The 20,656-nt window shown below is 40.9% G+C and overlaps 3 protein-coding genes across 13 annotated transcripts in view; all 3 read left to right on the top strand.

Moving 5' to 3' along the window:
- snx4 (sorting nexin 4) overlaps positions 1–5,894 on the top strand; it is a 43,478-nt gene extending 37,584 nt beyond the window's left edge. For all 5 annotated transcript variants that reach the window (XM_087140500.1, XM_022244161.2, XM_022244162.2 and 2 more), the window contains 4 exons: positions 357–450; positions 1,162–1,316; positions 1,630–1,744; positions 3,284–5,894. In XM_087140500.1, coding sequence (XP_086996626.1) covers positions 357–450; positions 1,162–1,316; positions 1,630–1,744; positions 3,284–3,331 — 412 coding nt within the window. In that variant the 3' untranslated portion in view covers positions 3,332–5,894. The remainder of the gene's footprint in view (positions 1–356; positions 451–1,161; positions 1,317–1,629; positions 1,745–3,283) is intronic.
- A 960-nt stretch (positions 5,895–6,854) lies between these two features.
- smarce1 (SWI/SNF related, matrix associated, actin dependent regulator of chromatin, subfamily e, member 1) lies at positions 6,855–16,015 on the top strand. Of its 2 annotated transcripts, none has more exons than XM_022244153.2 (9): positions 6,855–7,234; positions 9,549–9,643; positions 9,766–9,978; positions 10,527–10,602; positions 10,960–11,046; positions 12,509–12,681; positions 13,368–13,469; positions 13,932–14,442; positions 14,548–16,015. In XM_022244153.2, the coding sequence occupies exons 1-9, from the start codon at positions 7,171–7,173 to the stop codon at positions 14,913–14,915; spliced, it is 1,689 nt and encodes a 562-aa protein (XP_022099845.2). In that variant the 5' UTR covers positions 6,855–7,170; the 3' UTR covers positions 14,916–16,015. The 2 variants fall into 2 exon arrangements, with proteins under 2 accessions (XP_022099845.2, XP_022099844.2); XM_022244152.2 differs by having other exon boundaries at positions 10,957–11,046.
- An 837-nt stretch (positions 16,016–16,852) lies between these two features.
- topbp1 (DNA topoisomerase II binding protein 1) overlaps positions 16,853–20,656 on the top strand; it is a 34,301-nt gene continuing 30,497 nt past the window's right edge. For 5 of the 6 annotated variants that reach the window (XM_022244121.2, XM_087140494.1, XM_022244120.2 and 2 more), the window contains exon 1: positions 16,853–17,002. The gene's annotated coding sequence lies outside the window, so the exon portion shown is untranslated. Of the gene's footprint in view, positions 17,003–19,715; positions 19,864–20,656 lie in introns of all 6 variants that reach the window. The other variant, XM_087140493.1, reaches the window with a different exon arrangement.

The raw sequence follows: 20,656 nt of genomic DNA, 5'->3' as shown, positions 1-20,656 counted from the left end.
AAACTTTTCAGGGTGTCTTGATGGCATTTAAATTCACAACTGCGTACACATTTAGATGTCTTAACCACAGCATTGTTTTACTTATAATCCAGCATAAAAATGAAATAGTCTAATTCAGACTTCACTTGGAAAAAAATAAGAAATTTACAGCGGAGTGTTCAGAAAAAAGGGAAAAATATGTTACAGCCAGGAGGGATGTATTTTAGTTTTCAGCCAGTTACTTAGTCAAACCACTAAGGTTGTCTGGGAAGGGCCACTGTTCACTTCTTGCCGGTATGGATTTATTGTTAGTTTGATTTTTTACACTTTGCTTCAAATTCCTTGTGCATTTATGTCTGTTGTATTCCACTCCTCAGATCTGTCTGCAGGAAGCAAGAGGTCCTGCAGTACGAAATGGAGAAGGCAAGTGACTTGCTCACTGCCAAGAAACTACAGAGAGATCAAGTTCTGGTATGTTTTGAGCTGGTTGGTCAGTTCTTTCCTGCATGCATCATGTGATGCAGATAATTGGTATTCATAGGCATTACAGGGGCGATTTGTAAATGTCCCTGGTTGTAACGTTGTTGGTGCTATTTTTTAATATTCAGAGTTTCGAAGGTAATGTGAGAGCAACCATCTCTTGAGAATTGTTCTCCCAGTTCAGAGAAGTGCATTTTACTAAACCAGCAAACTTTTTTCCATTTGCTAGGTGTAGTGTCATATTCTTTGTGTGTGATTTCTTTGCAAGTGGTTCTCACTTGGTATTCCAACTCTTGGAAATAGCCTTCTAGGCTAATCCAGGGCTGTAGTGGAATCCAGTTACAAGTCCTTTCACAAGACCTGTCATGAGTAAAATTGAACACTAACAGACTGATGCTTTTTGGCCAAACCTTATGTTGCAGCTTGGTTTAAGACTAAATGACTTGTGATGGACTTATAGGGACTTGTGGTGGATTTGACTGCAACAGTGGATTAGCCTACTCACAATCAGATGTATTGTGTACTTGGTAAGCGTGAACTAAATTGCTTTTTTTTTTTCAAAAAGTCAGATCTAATAAAAGTCAGATCTAATAACATGAGATCAGGGAATGGAGGGACCTCTGTCTTTCCAACAATATCATTGTGGATTTTCTGTTGCTCGGTATTTTAAAATTTTTATAACATGGTTGTTGCTGCATTCAGGGTAATGCACCCAGCAAATCATTTTCCTTCCGAGGGATGAGATCAAAGATATTTGGGCCGGAGAGCCAAGAATCGAAGGACGCTCAGATCAAGGTGCTGGAAGAGCAGATAGAGGAGTGCGAGCAGCACCTCAAGCAAGCAACACAAGAAACAGAGTAAGTTTTAGTCAGAGATGCTCTTTCACTGAGTTCTTACTGCCAAAAGATACCAGGCAAAAACTACTACCGTCCACATGTAATTTCATTAGAAAAGTTGTGACAATTCGTCATCCCTGAAACCTCAGTCCTTCGGAATATCAACAGCTACAAAATGAATTAGTTTAGTAATATCATTTATAAAGCCCAATGATATGTTTTGAAATACACTTGATTAAAGACATTTATTCATTAATTTCATATTCAGCTAAACAAGTTGCTTCTCAAGGTAATTTTTATGCACTAGTTCTTCTCCTCGTTTTTCTGTGAGCAGAAGGTTCATTGAAAGTGCTTCAGCGGAGGTGGAGAGGTTCAAGAAACAAAGGACAACTGACTTGAAGGAAATTTTCATCAACTATGCCATTTTGCAAATCAAAATATCAAAGAGGGTAAGTCTTTCCCACACAAGGATATCACGGTTGACTTGAAATACAGTGAGAGGGAAGTTGCCATGTCCACTTTGAGTAAGTGGCCTACACGAGAATCTTGCATCGTGTAAACCAGTAGGAACCCTCAATACTTCAGGATGGCAACTTGCAACCAATCAAATATCATGCTGAGTTTGCTCTTTCTAATGCACATTTAAAGTTACTGAGTTACAGACTGAGAGAAAAGGACCTTCTAACTTTAATACTCTGCTGGTTTTGGTCCCAAAATGTCATTAGTTGTTCAAGAAGGGTCTTTCATCTACATTTTATCTGCCTGGGGCAGGTTGTTAGATGATCTCTTGTTGAAGAGAAATGTATTTTAGTTTACTGTAGAGTTGGCCAAACTTGTTTAAGTTTAAAAAAAGGAATAATTATTATCAATTAAAAAGTATTTCTTGGAACAGCACAAAGGCTTCTCTCAAAGGCCCTCCTCCAAAACAAAAACAAGGGAAGGACATTATAAAGTTTTTGATCTATTAGTTTAGGGGTAAGAGTGGTACCACAAAATGTTGAATGGTAACATTGTGAAAATATTTTGGTGTTTACATATGGTACGTTCATAATCATTTTTTCCATTAAAGTGTCATATCAAATGTTGTTTGTTTGCTCCAAAACATTTTGTAACAAGTCAGAGAGCGACCACAGATGTTACCAGGGACTCTTCATTTACACTGACTGACCCCCTTCCACTTCTGAAACACTTCAAAATGTCACAAAGCTATCGCTAAACTTATGAAAGATCCCTGTTGGTTTTCTGGAGCAGGGATTTAACCACTTCATGCCGGGGCATTTTTCAATGTTGATGATGCTGGGCCGGCATGACTCATTTTTTCTGTTTTCAAAATCCTTCAAAAATTCATCATTTCATTTAACGGTCGTTTATAGCCACACAAAGTAATCTTTAGGCACTACTCTAAGTTGACAGGTGACCTTCATTGACGCCCGAGTATTTCAGTCAGGCCAGCAGCCTTGTAAACAGAGACCAGATTGTGCGGTGTTGTATAACTGTCTTTTGTTCACGAACCTAGTGCACTGCTGACCTCTTTTCAAGAGGGGCCAGATTAGAGTGCAGCAGTGCTGTGTGGCTCATTGCTGCAGTGGTGGAGCGCTTTTGTCCCCGGTGGTAATCCGCTTGCTCTCAATGCCCCAAACCCTGGTATACGGTTTCAAAATAAGGCTGGATTATCTCCACTTTTGAGAGCGAAAAATGTCTGTAATGCCCAGCAGCCTGGTCTTTTGTTTGGCGTACGGTCTTTTGTTACAGGGCCCTGTTTCCTTTGTCCGAGTTCGGAGACCCCGGCCACCCATATAAACCATATGTCTGCGATCCCCGAGTCCCCAGCAGGAAGTGGTTAATTGTTACAGTTCTCAGGCTCTGATTTTGTCTAAAAACTGGAAATTGGTTTCATACAAGACATGGCAGATAAGTCAGAAATATGTATGGATTTATGACAGTAATATTTCTCTGTTTAGACACTTTTTTGTCGTGATTTTTCACAGGGAATTGCAGTGTGGACCAACATGAAAGACTGTTTCCAGAAGATGTGATTCCAAGCAAGTACTGCCAGAAATGCCTCTAAAGTTACTCCAGTTGCCATGTTTCCTGCACTCAAGATATGTGGTTAATAGCTGGTCCATAGCTTCCTTAAAAGCTGGGGTCCGATTTCAGCAAATTCAGATGCTTCTCAAAATCTTGTCATGAACAGTGTACATGTACATCACAGGTGCATTTGGCCGTAACTGCACGTTTATGCTAAGCAGAACTCTAGTCTAGGCTGAGCGGATTGGCTGCTTAGTAGCTGTGCATAAAAGCAAGTTCGATATTCAGACAGCAGATGCTAAAAGTGAAGCGTATTGTAGGTCATTAGAGGTCAGCCCTATCAGGGTGACATCAGTTCTCAAATGATCCTAATTGTCCTTTCAAAATACCCAACTGCCTCATCGGCCTTCCATCCACATGCTCTACTCTGGAGAAATGTGTACCAGCTTTGTGCGTACAGTGTTATGCGTTACCCACCCTATGAGTATTAGTAGTTACATTGCCCGTAAATGCTATCAGTGTACAGAGTCGATGAAATCGACTTGTGTTGCCTATTTGTAGAGTTGGTATAGCTGATTAAATCAGCCGGAAGTGCTTTCCAGAGAGTATAAAAGATGTATACACTGTTGTTGCACTGTCCTTTCAGACCAGTGCCTGACTTTTTTCAAATTGTTGTCAGTAATTATGTCAGATTACCTGCCTTTTAAAAGTGGTGGAGGAAATATGGACACTTTCAGCTTCAAAGACGCACGGAGCACGCAAAGTACATGCAACATGTCAGTGTCTTCTCACGATAAGAAGTCGGTTGGTTGTTAAAGAGAATCAGAGTTATCGCCCATGTTGAAAGTTTTTCAAGCATGTCTTTGCAGTCATTGTGTAAATCCCAGTGTTGAAATGACAATTTCTTATCTGCTGATTACACCAAAACTACAAAACAAAACTTTTTGCACCATTTAAAATGTTCTCAATTATGCATGTCTGCTGGAGAAATACTTCACACCACTTAACATTAATGACAAAGCGGTCTCTTAATTTATCTAAAAAGAATTCCAGTTAGTTGTTTATTTGGTACTTGGCTTGAAACTGATTTACATAATACCCTGAACAAAATGTGACATTATTTCTTTCTCTTTTGGTTTGAGGGCAAGGCATGTCTGATGGAATTTTTTCATTTTTATTGGTCAGTTTATTTGGGCCAAATGCAGTCTGCTGTATGGTTTATTTTTATTTGATAATGAAACTTAAAAAATTCCTCACATTTTGGAGGTTCTATTGAAATTTAGTTAAAAAATGCTTTATCATTCTTTTGTAATGACTTCTTGAGGTACTAAATTTAAATTATTTGAAAGGAATGTCAATGCCAATATTTATGATTCTTTTATCAGTTGTACATGGACTTTGAGTAAAAGGGGGAAACCAGAAAACAATTTCAAACTCTGCAGGGGTACAAAAAAGTAGTGTAGCTGATCATTCTCCACATATACATTTACTGCCTCTAGTTGGATAATCTTTCGTTTTTCTTTTTTACATTTCATACATATTTATAAGTAAACATGCCCTTTCCAGTGGTCAGTATTTAAACATTTCATGGACGTGAAACTGATGTAACTGACTCGAGGAATGCCACAACCTGCGCTGGCATACAGATTGGTACTCTATCCACAGATTGATACTCAACCCAGGCAATACTGTATTCAACTAGTGATCACACATTTTTTTAGCCTGAAGCTAGACTCGTCAGGCATATGTGTGAATGTTTCTGTTACCCTGCTATAGAAGTGCTCATCTTCCAGTGACTGGCCGCTGTTTCAAAAGATGTTCTTCTAAAACCTTGGCCTTGACAGCTTCTTTAGGGATCAGTTTTCCAATTGTATGAGGTGCGAAATACAATAAGTTTAACCTTTTTATTTCTGGAATGGTATACAACTTAAAGGAATTCCTTGACTTGGGCAATCTCTTGCTGCCTCTCATCTGGAGGTTGTATGGTCAGCTAAGATGTTCATTATGACTGTTGATCTTTCTGCTTTATATTTGTTTCACCTCAGAATTGTGTGGGTTTTGTTTTGGCCAATGTACAGTGTATTATCCCTTTGGCAGTCTTTACCGATGCCAGTAAACTTAATGATGGTGGGCCAAGTGTTCAGTGGCGACATGAAACACACTGTCAGAGTTCACATGTGGCTGCTCATCCGATTTATTACATTTCAAGATGGCCACATCTACCACATTGTACTCTGGTCACCTGAATGGATGGTTTTAGACATGATTGTGCAATATTGTTTGTCATGATCTTGCACAGATGTCTGCAATTTTTTTTTGTTTTGGTAATAGGTTTTTTTAGATGAAATCCAAATGATATGTAACAGCTTTATATCTGTTGGCCCATGCAACTCATTTAAAGTACTTTTTTTTTCAATTTTTTGACATCAGTCAAACATTTGATGAACAGTTCATAATCAATATGTATTTCAATCATATGTTGTTCAAAGCCACCTTTTGTGGGTTAATTGTAATTGCTATCAGAATGTGAGCACAAACAATTGATCAATAAAATCATGAAATCAGTGCTTATTTAGGAGTTGTCTGATTTATTCTTTGTAAGAAAGTTGTCACGCTATGAAATAGAAAAAGAATTAACTGAAAATAAATCTTTAAATTATCACCAAAAAACTTGTCTCTATCCCTGGAGAGCTGGTGTGCGACTTTTTCATTGTGTTAGTTGATTTCTTAATGTGTTGGTAAGTTTATGCTTTTACAAAGAGAAAGACACTACCATTGGTGGATTGGGGAGCCAAGTTCAGCCAACACCAGTTTTTGTAAATAAAATGAGCTAAAATCAATTTGGGGAATTTTATTTCTGTTTACCCCTCCTCCCCCCCCCGATCTTGAATATAGATCTAAAATGACCTTATTCTTTCTTCCTGGTTACACTATTCAGGTTATCATTCATGACTTGGAAGTGATTTTCATTTTGCAAAAGAACAGCAAATTCATTAGCCAATGGGTTTTGCTTGCTATTTAAATTTTTTGTCACAAGGCATATTTAACTTATAAACAAAGATCTAGGGATCTTTGTTGCTGGCACTGCTTTTTAGTTGATTGGTTTTGGATTTAAAAAAATGAATGTGGCTGTTCGGGTAGTTGTTCTAAAACTGAGGATTTCCCACTTGATTGCAGCAAATGATTTTCAGCAAGTTAATGTAATTGATCCATTTTTATGTACTTGCCTTTTGCAAATTGCTGAAGAATATGTCATTTTAAGATGCGAGTTTCATTTGTATATTGTCTACTCCCTAAATGAGAGTGCTCCTTTAATGGTAACGTCATATTTTAAAACTTCAACGTACAACTGGAAAAGATTGGGGACCCATTAAAAAGTTTTTGGTATCAGACATTCTGTTACCAGAGGGAGAAAATGTAGAAAAATGCAAGTGCCGAATTACAAAGGTCAAAGGTTAATCTCCGTTGAGTTGGTCCAGTCTGGTTACAGCCACGCGGCCCGGCTGGCATTGCACTGCCATATAGAACCGGGATACCAGGCTACGTCATTGTACCAAAGCAAAAAGGGCAGTGCGCTCATGTTCTTTGTTGTCGTTTTAATTCTGGGGCCATTTTCAGAAAGATTTTTTGTATTTAAATCGGATGAAGTAAGTATAGGCCTATTTTCACCTGAGACTGAATAGAGTAAACTTGTTTCTCAGCATGCTCAGGGAAAGATCTGGCTTCACTTGAACCACCGTTGTTGGGAAGAAAACTGGTCGCAAATTGCAGAAAAGAAGCACGCCCTCATTCGTGTCATTGGCAATTTATATGATTTGTCAAAAAGCTAGAGTTGAGTTGTAGGAGTATGTCTTCCCAAATGAGACGTGCATTTTCAGGAGGACATGGAAACGTTGGAACACCACCTCCGTGTAAGTTTGAATATTCATCTTGAGGCAAGGTCGAGTAAGGACCGTATTTAAACACAATGCTTTCGAGTCAACTACTAGTCTGCTAGTACTAGGCCTAGTACTAGTAGTACTAGTAGTAAGCCTAAATGTACATGTTGGAAGACTTGGACTTGGTGGGATGACTCGTACCACGCCAACTCTTACCTTAGATGACTTGTACCTTGCTAGCCCCATTAATGTGGCCTACAGTACACTGCACTCCCCCACAGTCACATGCCCGTATACCAAATTTTTGTTGACCTTTTCAAGAGCTTTGAAATGAAAGAATTTTCACGATTAGAGGTCAGGAGGTGCTTGACAAAGGTACAATTATGTTAAGTTGATGGTACAAGTTGTCCAAGGTATGAGTTGACCTGTTCCCACCATAGTTTGACTAACTCTGGTCGAACGCACACTAGTCACTGCTAGTCGATGATGCCTGGTTGGACTATCTACATGTACCATGCCTACCAGTTGCTTGTAAGTCAACTATTCTGGGTCACATCATTGGTTAACATAAATTGGTTTCAATAGCACAGTGCAGAGAGGACCAGTGATAAGAAAAATGCCAGAATAACAGTAAGTCACTATAATCAAACGACCATTTTCACTTTTATTTTTGTTATATTGCCATTCTTGCGACCACCTTTTTTCTCCTTTGGCCTAATGACCCGACAGTGGTTGACTAGGGTCATTCACACTTCAACTTCACCGTACATGTGCTAGGTACATCACCAATAAACCACTAGTTAATTAGTGGTCGTTGATCGAACTTGCCCTATGTCATCATGGTTATGTTGGTAAGCTACACCCATCATGTCCATGGATGATTCAGGTATGATCTAATTTTGCACAATGGTCTGATGGTGGAAAGGCACTGTGGAAAGGAAAATGGAGCAAACATTGCCCCATTTTGCTTCCCACAGTGCCTTTCTAACATTGTGCAAAATCATCCTTTAAAGTATGCTGGTGCAACACAGACCAACTTAAAAACTCATTCTATTGTAAATCAATTATGGAACCACCTTGATGAGAACCTTGTCCAAGCAGACTCAGTTGGAAGGTTTAACCTCTCCTTGGTCACAGGCCCCTTTCTCCAGAGTAACATCCCACATAATTACCTTGTCTCTCCACTGCACTAATGCCAGAATTGGTTTTGCAATGTACAGAACCAGATACCCATGTAGTATTAGCGGAAAGCCTATCACTCCTCATTTCGTAACAGTCTAATTTTGCCAGCACCCGAACGCCTACATTAGAGTTGGCGCGTACTACTAACACAACTAACATCTGTGACCGTATACATGTATAGTTGCCTAGTCTGAGTACTTTGAGAACTTAGAGTTGCAACTCCATCATACTCTGTGTGACTTCAAGCCAATATAGTTTACATGAAGTCATAACGCTGTGGGTTTTACAATTGAATTTGAGAAGTGAGTGATCCACAGGTGGGGCAAAGCTTTTCAATCAAATTTTCCCCAACAGCAAACTTGAGTCGTCCGTTGGGTGGAAGCGAGAGATTGGTGATTAAAAATCTCATTTTTTCAAAATTTCTTGGTCTCATGCTCTGAAATCCTTGTCCCACCTCTTTTAAGAGCTTAAAGGTTACTCAAAATTACTGTCACAGGAAAATTTGATTGAATAGCTTTGTTCCACCTGTGGACCATTCACCTCTCAAGTTCGATTTTAAAAATCCAGTGTTACGACTCCATGTAAACTACATTGGCTCAAAGTCACCCAGAGTGAGACAGAGTAGCAACCTTGAGTTCTTGGCCTCTACAAATCGCCTCTTCTAACATTTGGACATGGTCAGTGATGGTAGAGTCTGAGAACCCTTCATAGGCCTTCATAACCGTTGACTGATGCCACTATGTCCAGGCAAAATAGCTTGTACTTCAAATCAAACCCTTGGAGTTAACCTCCAAAATGGTCCTTAAACTGTCTAATTCACCCACAATAGAATTCAGTGGGAATTGGAGATTCCAGTGATGATAGTTTTCTTAAATTTGGGAAGAAATTTTCACTTCAAATTCAAATCCTCCTGTCGCTGAGCTCCAAATCAAAGTTGTCATTTCTTCTTGTGCTTTTCAACCCATATATATGCAAAAGTGGGGAGAATATCAAAACCTCACAACAAACTGGCCGAATGGACCATTTCTGATAAGAACAAAATGTCTTTTGTGAGCTTTTATTTGGTCTTTTGTTGGGGGGTATCAAAGAAAACTTTCCCAGAATTTCTCTTTTTAATGGTGGATTGGTATACAATATTGTACATTTGTTTCTCCATCTTCCTCAGCCCATGGCCGCTCACATTCCTCTTCATCATCCCAGCCAGTAGTTGCAAACTACCCATCATTCAATGCAGGCAAGATTGGGAGCCCTGCCAAATCGGTAAGTCTTTGAAGAGTCTCCAAATATCACAAGCCAAGATTTTGGATTTGGGCTAGTGGGAAGTGGATTAGATAGGGTCAAACAAGTGGACTGAAGTGGAGCTGTCATCGTTACTTTTTCAGTCGGGACATGAGGCACGCATCCCCAAGCCACCCAAGCCCCCAGATAAGCCCCTCATGCCCTACATGCGCTACAGCCGCAGCGTCTGGGACAAGGTCAAGCAGGAGAATGGGGACCTCAAGCTGTGGGAGATTGGCAAGATCATCGGCCAGATGTGGAGGGAGCTGCCAGATGAACAGAAGCAGGTGTTCATGGATGACTATGAGAACGAAAAGGTCATTATCATCATCAGATACTTGTACATGTATGTACATGTTGTTATTAGTTCAGTCATTTTGTCAGAAAACCAAGGATTCCGTAAAAGTACCTACAGCTCTCTGGTAAGTCTAATAAAACTTGTTCAGGGAAGACAGTGAAGAAATGTTCCATTTCAGAGGTGGAAGGACAACACTATGTAAATTTTTCAAAGAAAACCTATGGAATCAGGTATGAACTGAAAACCCATTCTTCATGATGTTAGCTTCGGTTGGTTTTGAACCCAAGTCAAGTACAACTCCATAAACCTGACTCTCAAGCTACACATTGAGTGGGCAGACAGATCCTTCCACTAGTTGACCGGTAGTGATCCAAATTTTTTACCTTTAATAGGACATGTCCACAATTATATATGATGATTAGATATTAACAGTAATGATGAAAACATGGCCATTTTGAAGCTAACGTTTGCTGGCACATCATGCGCACTGTGCAGGCATGCCTACCAAGTTGGCTTTATTGATGCCTAGTGTCCAGGTTTTTACTTGTGTATCCTTCTTGTTCCCAGCTGGAATACACCAACAACATGAAGATTTATCACAACTCACCAGCTTATCAAGCCTGGGTAGTGGCTAAAGGAAAAGGTACTATTGAAATCGCCACCCTTCCTGTTAAAATCATAATTTGATTTATACTGTTTTACTTTGCTTAGAATCAATCCTCTTGATTGAAATACCGAGAAGCTTTTTCACAGCTATTGTTTGGCAAAGTGTAAGCACATCTTGAAGATTGTTTTGTGTGAAATGATCAGTTATTAAACATTCGTGCAAAATGGGTTGCTTTAACATTCAGTCATAACAATCTTGCCTAGAGCTGACTCTGGAACCATATTACCTGTTGAAGTTAACAATGTAAGTTCATGAAGCAAACAAAAAAATTGCAAAATGCTTGAAAATTTGAAGAGGCTTCACCAAAAGCTCCTTTCCTTTGTGCAAAAGCAGTCCAACAGCAGCAAGAGCAGGAGTCCAAGGAGCCGCGACCCAAGCCAGAGCCCAGGATGAGCATCCAGCCGGCTGAAGACGAAGAGGGTGAGGCCCTCTGCCCATTCCCACATGATTACCTTGTGGATAGTCTAAGCTATATCTGAATTAACTGGCTGAGGCTAGGAATTACAAATGGGCTTAGGGGAAGTGGCCACATCTGCTGCTCTGTGGCTTCCTGGGTCAACACTGAGTTTTCAGCCACAGTTCTTAGGCCCTGACTTACTCATGGTTCCATACAGCAGTCTCTGTGCTGAAAACAGCCCCATAGTAGCTTCAGTTCAGGTTCAAGGATGAATCCAGAACCAAATTTTTTGGGGTGGGGGAGGGCAGACGTGGTGTTTTTTGGGGGGGGCTAAAAACTTGGAATTTTTATTGCCTTACTTAGGGCTTTTTACATGCTTATGGAAGGAAGGCTAATGCAAAATACCATTTTTTTCTTTTGGGCTCCTTTTGGAGGGCATGGCCTGCTGACTTCCTTTGGTCTGCCCTTCTGCAGTTTAGCATCTCCTTTATTGTGGAGTTGGCATGGAGTACCAAAGTTTGTGTGGTCTTGCTCATTTAAGATTTTAGTGTAAACATTTGAAAGAGCTGACATTCAGTCAAATGTAAAGAGGGAGGGAGTTTGACTACCTCCTTTTTGCCTCACATCGGGAGGTAGGCAAGCTGACCTACACCTCGGGACCAGTAGTTCTCATTACTTCCCCTCAAACCATGCTGTATTTTTATAGTACCACAGCATAGAAGAGTGACATTGCTCAATAGAATGTACTCCCGTTGTCTAAGAATCAGTAGTTTTATTGCTGATTTCGATGACTTAAGTAGTGCAACAAAGCCCTATACATCTGTGTACCTTTTGCATCATGTAGTGTCCGGGGGATCAGGGTTGAGTGAGGTTTTAACCACTTCATGCTGGAGCATTTTTCAATGTTGATAATGCTGGGCCGGCATAATTATCATTTTTTCCGTTTTCAAAATTCTTCAAAAATTCATTATTTCATTTAACGGATGTTTATAGCCGCACGAAGTAATCTTTAGGCACTATTCTAAGTTGACAGGTATCCTTCATTGACGCCCGAGTATTTCAGCCAGGATGCAGCCTTGTAAAAAGAGCCCAGATTGTGTGGTGTTAAGTAACTTTCTTTTGTTCATGAACCTGGCTCAGTGCACTGCTGACTTCTTTTCAATAGGGGCCAGATTAGGGTGCAGCGGTGCTGTGTGGCTCATTGCTGCGGTGGTGGAGCGCTTTTGTCCCCGGTGGGAATCCGCTCGCTCTCAATGCCCCAAACCCTGGTATACGGTTTCAAAACAAGGCTGGATTATCAGTACTTTTGAGAGTGAAAATTGTCGGTAATTCCCAGCAGCCTGGTCTTTTGTTCGGAGTACGGTCTTTTGTTACAAGGCCCTGTTTCCTTTGTCCGAGTTCGGAAACCCCGGCCACACATGTCTCCGATTCCGGAGTCCCCAGCAGGAAGTGGTTAACTTTGTTGTGTTTTTTTTCTCTTTCAAGACCAAGACGATGGGTTCTCAGTCAAACACATTGCGGCTGCTCGCTACCAGCGCAACCATCGCTTTGTAAACGATATCTTCAGTGATGCAGCCGTACCTGACCCTCGCTCAGTGGTGACTGAGGCCCGCATGCAGGTCTTGAAGAGACAGGTCCAGTCCCTGATGTTGCATCAGGTGTGTCTCCCTTTCTTTTCCTGCATTTTGTCATATCTGAATTGCAGCATGGAGCAATCCTGTCAGTGTAGAAGCATTGTAGCAGTATGTTAGTGGTTAGTGCATAAGTGTTGGAATTCAGCGGGAGTAAAAATATGGGCAAGGCATTACACCACCCAACAGTTGCCACGGAGATGCTGTGACTACGTCACCTCTTGTATCATTGTATCATTAGACTTATTTCATGTCCAGAGGAGGCATACTTTTAACACTCATTCTTACATCTGGAGTTTACACCATTTTTGTCTTCCTTGATTCTTGCCTGTGCCCTCAAGAAAATTCACTTCTGGCTGAAAGTATCAGAAAGTAGACCATGTGAAAACAAAGATAGTTTGTATGTTTGTTAGGAAGAAAACCATATACATAGGTTCAGTTTTCTACAGTAGACCAGTTTTATATTTCAAAAAGAAAGGTTATTTGGGAACAAAACACAGGTGCGTGTTTCCATAAGGCTATGCTGAGAGGGCAGACCTGGCACACGAGCACCCAAATAACCTCAGATGCACTTCAGTCTCGGCATGTAATGTTGGAAACTGAATCGGCTCATTATGTATGCTTGTATGGATGCTAATGTTCAAGTTTAGTTGAATGCAACTGTTTTTTTTTTAAGTTTGTTGTACCGAGTTTTATTGTCCTTGTTTTGGCAGAAAAAGCTAGAGAACGAGTTGCAACAGATAGAGGAGAAACACGACTACAAGAAGAGAAAATTCCATGAAACCAGTGAACAGTTTCACTCAGCCATGAAAAAGGTTGGTCCTTTATATTTCTTATACAGATCTTGACAAAACCTGCTATATATCTTTATAACTGTATCTGCATTATTTTTGTGGCAAATTATGTCCATCTGACCAGAACAGTGTGAACGTTTTTAAAATGCTCCCGAAACCTGTATTTAAACTTTGAATGATAATGGGTGATGATGTATGTAAACAAGTATCCCAGTCTTCGATAATATCTTGAGTAGGAATTGTGCTCAATTTTTTTTTTCAGTATTTCCGTAAAGATCTTCAGTTTCTTTGAATTGATTCCATTAGAATTCAGTTTAAAGATTTTAACAGCATTCAGATGAACATTTACCTCAGCATGACTATTTTTAACCTTAAAATTCTTTTAAACTTCCAACTTTTGGTGACAAGTTCGGTAAAGTTTTATAAATACCATATGCATTATTTGGCACTTATCACTCCTGCCTTGGTTATCCTGTTCTGCAGCTTTGTGAGCAAAAGGTGGAGATAAAGTGGGAGGAGCTTCCTCCCCCCGACCTGCCACTCCCTCCTCCTCCACAAACTCCAATGGGCAGCATACTCAGCCAGGCCCTGCAGCGGCCCAGTATAGCCCCGTCCTCCCTCCTGCCCACATACCCACCACCACTGCAGCAGGTACCCACACAGGTGCAACCCACTGCGATGCCTCCCATGGAGGTGCAGCCGGGGTCACAGATGGGGCCACAGGCAGGGTCACAGGCAGGGTCACAGACAGGATTGCAGACGGCGTCGCAAATGGCCGGACCGCAGATCAGCCCCAGCCTTCAGCCCAGTGAAGTGCAGACGGCACTTACTGGCCTTCCGAATGGGACACAAGAGCAGAAACCAGAAGATACTCAGAAGGAAGAGACCATGGAAGTTGATGCACCCGTTGGGGATTCCAAGGAAAAACCCTCCTCCCCGCCAATTACTGAAAGCAAGGAACTGCCATCCACCACTGGTGTAGGGGAAAAAGAAGGTTAGATGCTCAAACTGACCGCACTGGTTTTGCAAATTATTTGTTTTGATAAAGTACACAAAATACCACTTTAAACATAATTTCCTGTTCTTCACTTGTAATCAGATCTTGACAAGAGCAGCCCAAACCTTGATGGCCCTACTCAGTCCAACGATGACAAGGAGAAGCCACTGCTCCCAGAACAGAGCGAGACCAGTAAGCCTATGGGGGAGGATGTCCCACTGTCTCCCCTGGAGGGGAAGGGGAATGACAGTGAGGCAGTCACTTCTAAGGAGGTGAGCGCCGCTCTGGGACCCACAGAAGGAGTGTCTCAAGAGGAGTCAGAGAAGAAGCCTGAGGATGCTGGAAGTGCAGGAGATGTCAACAACAAAGACACGGGGAACTCGGGGGGAGAGGATTCACAGAGTGTTGGGGAGAAAGACAGTGAAAAAGCAGAAGAGAAGAAAGAGGGAGAACAGGAAGACAAGAATTGAGATCAGCATGCAAAACACTCGTTTTAGCTCAAAGTCTAGATCATGTATGCTCAGCAATGCCATAACAGTTTTTGCTGTTGCTTGGTTAAACACCACAAAAACCTGCACCCTGGAATAATAGCTTCAGTTATTGGGCTGTGGTTAACTAAAGCTGATTGTGGCATGTTATTATCTGTGTGAAGCTTCTGTTCACTTCAACATGCTAGAAACCTGTTTGAAACATATTATGGTTGAAATAATGCACAGTGGAATTAGTAAACTTTTATGGGGCCAAAGCCTCCAAGAAAATATGAAAGCCATGGCCATTATTGTCCTCAGATGCCCCCTTAAAGGAATCCAATAAGTACACTTCCACAATACTGGAACAAATGCCCATTTGTGCAAGGTAGAATGGCCTGTTTTCTTCAAGAATAACAGTCTAAGCCCTTTCTTCTTTTCAGTTTGTGTATCTCATGAGATATCACAGCTTCTGTGATTTTTAAATTATTCAGTTTAGCTTTTTGCTGAGGGGGAGTGTCTTGCAGTTTAAGTAGGCTTTTTTAGCAGTTGCCAAAAAACAGCTATAGGTGATTGTGTTTCTATTGTTACATTTACATGTAGGGGTAGTATATTTTGTTATATTGACAGTTTGGATTATATGCATTTTGAGCACTGTGTCATTGGGTCGTAAAGGCTGCAAAGATTTTTCCCTTGTCCTGAAGAAGAAAATTTACTGCCGTACTTGATTTTGGGGAATTTCCTCAGGTCTTGTTCAGGTTGTTGACAATTCAGACTTTTTTCTTCGGATAAAGAAAGTGAGTGGGAGTGCCTAAAAAATTTCACCTGCTGTAAGTCCCTCAGAAATGCAGTGCTTCTAGCATCAGCATTTGTTTTATAATTTAAAAAAGCATTTCCAGATCTTAACTACTGTGTAACTTTCTCTTTGTCACGTCACCTTTGTGCAGAAAGTAATTACATGTACATGTATACCTTGATCATGAAAGCTTTGAAGCAGAGACAAATCTGCTCAAAAGACAACTGGTTTAATCTTAATGCGAATTAACTGCATAGAATTTTGCATCTGAGACTTGTTGGAAATAAACGTACTTGAGGCATTGTCAGTCATGTTCAAGTTTAATGTGTTTGGAAAGAGTCTGTGTTGGGGTGGATGAGAAAATGAGCAACTTATTTTGCAGAAAGCGGAGTTCAAAATCTCAGAGCTGGCCAGTGGAAATCTGCCATCACTTCCCAGTTCTCTTTTTTCTTTTCTTTTTTTTTCAGTCTATTTTGTTAAGGGTGTTTCAGGGACCTGTGGGGTTTTGAGCTGGAACAAATACCCACATAAGGAAATATTTGGGGTCAACCTCAAAAGTCCTCAGGATTTCAAATTTTTGCCGTAGTTCTCTGGATTTCTCGAGCTGCATTTTGAGTTTACAATTTGCATAAAAAACTTCAGCTACAGTGCAGGTGCCCGAATTATAGCGACTGTGCCCTCATTTGACAAGTTGGAGTTTTATAAATGCTACAAAAAATGGAACATATAGTACAGTAGAAAAGAAGGGGTATTTTGCACAAGTAATGTCACAAAGTGAACGACAAACTCGGATGACAACTATGAAAAATTAGGTCGCTCGCTCTAGCCTTTTTAAATTTGGGTACAGGTCTGAATAAAGTTTTAAAGGATTCTATCTTGGGCATTAACCAGCAACATGCAATTAATTGTTCAGAAATTTCTTTATTGCTGTTCCCCTTGTGGCAGCTGTACAAGCATTACTGTTCCACGGTTTTTACGGTGAAACTTTTTTGCTGTAAGTGAGGAGATTCGTCGGCAGCCGTGCACCCCTTTAAAGCCATGACTTTTTTCTAATTGTCAAACGGGATTTCTTTCAACCCCGCTGGACTAAGAACAGCATATTTTGACCAATCAGCTCCGTCGATTCACTAGCTGTGCGGGAAACCAGACCATGCAGTGGCAAAAATGGTGGTGTGTGGAGTGAAACTTCGTCCAACTTGTAGCTGAAAATTTCACAAAATATGATCTTTACAGGAAATGAGCCCGTTCACACTTGGCACCAACGTACTGTGTGATGTGTGAAGTCATTATCAGAGTAGGTATCATGTGGAATATTCTGTGCTGTTTTGCAAAATATTTGAAGGAATGTGAGTGGCTTTTTTTGATTGTGGAGTGACATTCTTGCCTGAAGTTTGATACTCAATGATAGGGTGTGCTCAGCATGTAAATGTATTGTAACTCACGCGCGATGCATAGGCGTGCACTGTGTCGAGCACAGCAAGGCACAAGAGTACGCATTGTGTTGTGCCTTCTGCCAGACACTGGGCGCCAAAATGCGGGAAGCCTTGGCAAGCTAGAGACATGTGCGACTGAGGTAGTGAGTACTCTGGGAAGCATTTCTTGTTATGATGATGGTATTATTGGCATGATTTGGCCTAGGTTGGTGGAGAATAATTTGAATTTTGCACAATTGCAGTGTTTTGCGTTGTGTGTTGACTTCAGACAGTGTTTAGGCCCTACATACATGTATGTACTTCCTGAACATTAGGGCATAGACCCGTAAACAGGCCTGACGTACAGGCCTACTCCTTCGTCATGGGCTCTGTTCCGATTGATAGGGATTTCTTTGAAAAAAGTTTATCCGGGATAGGCCTATCCGGGGGCACGATCAGACATCCGCTGGTTTTTTATGAGCTGAAATTGCACCGGTATGTTCACTACTTACGGGGTAAACTATCCGCTAGGTTGCTAACTAATTGCAGAAAACTCGCCTTTTCCTCGTTAGGAGGAAAAATGTTGCCTTAACTGAAGGCAACTTTTCAAGGCTTCAGTTGGCATTTTCCCCACTCCTGACAAATTTTGGCTCCTCTTGCATATTACACAGACTCCTTTTTATGGTTAAGTAGGCCTAGTTCTTGCTTTAGCAGAGAGCTTGTCTGTAAACCATGGACCTAGACAGAGTGTTGTCTTGGTAAAATACCAACAAAAAGCAAAATCAGACTTGTGGAAGGCTAGGCCTCCACACCAATTTATATCGTCAAATAGGTGTAGGCCTAGGGCCACCTACTTCTTGAACAGTAAGGCACTACTCCATAGGCCTTACTGTACTCCATCTTTTTGATGGTTCTGCATGCTATGGCATTTTGACAGCTACCTAGATAAAACATCCATTTACGCTTGCTTTAGGCCTTTTTACTAGGAACCATCCTGAATCTTCCAAAATCCTCCAATTTTCAACATGAAAAAATCGCATTCAGCCCAAATCCTCCAAAATTTCTTGAAAATGTCATTTGGAGGTGTGCCTAACTGTCCAATTCCTTCAAAATCCTCTGGCAATTCCTGTCATGTTGAGGCAGTGCGAATGGCACTGTTGAGCTGTGCAGTTAATTCAAATGAATTATAGGGCTGAATTTGTGCTTGACTAAGCACAAACAACATAAGGTCTAATCCATGACCTTCACGTATGGCATCAGCCATGCACTTTTACCATACACCCTGAATCTTCCAAATTCCTCCACTTTGCGGCTAAAGGATTTGGGAGGGTTAGGGTTAAAGACCCTACAATAATAGCTAACCTGGAACTACTTGGTTCGAGGGTATTTTGTTGTATTTTACCTATATTATTGGCAAAAAATGAGGTTTTTTTCTACCATCCTCACCTTTCATCCCTCGATGATTCGCACATATCTGCATTCTCTGTGGCCGTACTTCATGTGACAAAAACAGGCAGGGCGTATTCCCGTAACGAACATTTATGTTTCTGCCAGTCCCAATAATTCCAACTACTCTCTTTAAGATTATGTATGGAGAAGTCTGGAAAATTTGTGGTCAGGGAACCACACTAATCACATACATGTATCGCTTCAACCATTTTGCAGTAAATACCCGAAGTACATGGAAATCAAACACTTTATTATTCTCACAACTTCACAACAATATCTTCTCAAAATATTATCACTTCCTGAACTACATACATTTTAAACATGCGTAAAACAGCTAGCTTGAAAATGCAGCGTGTATCGTGCCCCCGATATTGCTTAGGGCCCCCTCCCCTTCCAAAATGGTCGGGCCTACGTGATTAGTGCGGTTCACTGACCACAGATGTCCCAGGCGTCTATGCATAATCTTAATGAGAGTAATTGGAATTATTGGGACTGGTATCTAAAGTAACATAAAACGTTCATGACGCGAATATGCTGCACCTGTTTGTGTCACATGACGTACGGCCGAAGAGAATGCAGATGAGGTTTGATTTTGCTTTTTGCTGATATTTTACCATTTTTGCTGATATTTTTGCAACACTTCGTCTAGTTCCATGGTTTACATTAATTGTCCTCGGTGTGAAATCTCTGAGTTCCGGCAGACTTCCACTTTTAATTGAGTGGGCCTATGCCCATGGGCCAGATTTCCTTATATTCTCCGTTCCACAAGTGATTTTTTCACACACGAAAACAATTGGAACACTGTAATGCATGCGGTATGAATCTACTGTAAGCCGAGGCGTATGTGTACGTATGTGCATACAGCGAAGGTCTGCGGGCATTTTTCGGCATGGTTTGAAGCGCTTCTGTGTACTTCTGTTAATAAAACAATATCCTAGGAACCATCCAGTAATGGCGCTGTGATTAGCTGCAAATAAAGTATTAATACATGTATTCACAGGCCTATGTGTCAAGTGAGCTTGTTGCAGCCCTTCCTGCGCAAGTACTGCAGTTCCTAACCATCTCCACTAAAGTCTTGGGAACACACATCTGGTCAGCCAGTCCATTCAATTTTGAAAGCTGCTTGCGTAATTTATGTGTGTACAGTGAACAGCGCTGTGGTTTTCCCTCACCGAATCAAGCTGTTTATGTCTGGTGCCGCAAGAGAGACGAACAGTGGGCGTTAATGGTTAGAAATTCTCGTACCGCCTGAATACAAGCAAATGCCAAAAGTGCTACAGTATTGAGGACAGTGGTGAACAAAAGAAATTTTTTTTATTCCCCCGCCCCCCAAAAAATTCCCCAAGACCAAAGTCCTGCAAGGAAACTAATAAAAATTGTGTTCTGTAACCAAACACCCGGCCCAAAAACTGCCCACCCTCCGTCTAAAAATCGTTACCCGCTCCTCACAGTAACATGAAAATTTCACCCCTTCCGATTTTGACATTTCTATAAATTCTCAATTTAAGAAAATCATGACTAAAACGGTGGTTTTCAGTCCAAAAATGTTTAAGAAAATGACAACCACAAGTTCTAAAGAAAACAGTGTACGCAACGCTAATAATTTTTCACCAAACCCACACGCCTTTCCAAAGTAAAATCCAATATTCACCCTCTGCTGTCCACACCACCAATAGCTGGTTTCCTCACATTTTTATGTGCAACAAGCACAGCTCTGGTGTTGGTTACCAACTAAAATGTTAATGTACTTAAGTTATGTGCATGCATGTAGATCTCATCATGGCGTGTGGGGCCTGGGACGCGTTGCTCCGAATCGATATGACTGGTGGAAATTCTGCTTCCTCTGTTCTTACATTTCGTATCTATTGTTTATTACAAGTCTTTATTCATTAAACTTTATCTCACTTTCATAAACACTTTTTAAAATTCACGTAACAAAACGATACCATGTGCCATTAAACAAAAAGTTATGCATACTTGTACACATGCACGCTTTATGTATACAGTCAATTGGTGATACATAAGTTGAGCAGGACAGCAGCTTTCGCATAAGATGGGGTCCAGATAATACAAGCTAATTTAGAAAG

This window comes from Acanthaster planci, linkage group LG08 (assembly GCF_054643075.1).
Source record: "Acanthaster planci isolate LZ-2023a linkage group LG08, COTS_SCS, whole genome shotgun sequence".
In the NCBI taxonomy this organism is placed as follows: domain Eukaryota; kingdom Metazoa; phylum Echinodermata; class Asteroidea; order Valvatida; family Acanthasteridae; genus Acanthaster; species Acanthaster planci.
This window is presented reverse-complemented; position numbering and strand designations above follow the sequence as displayed.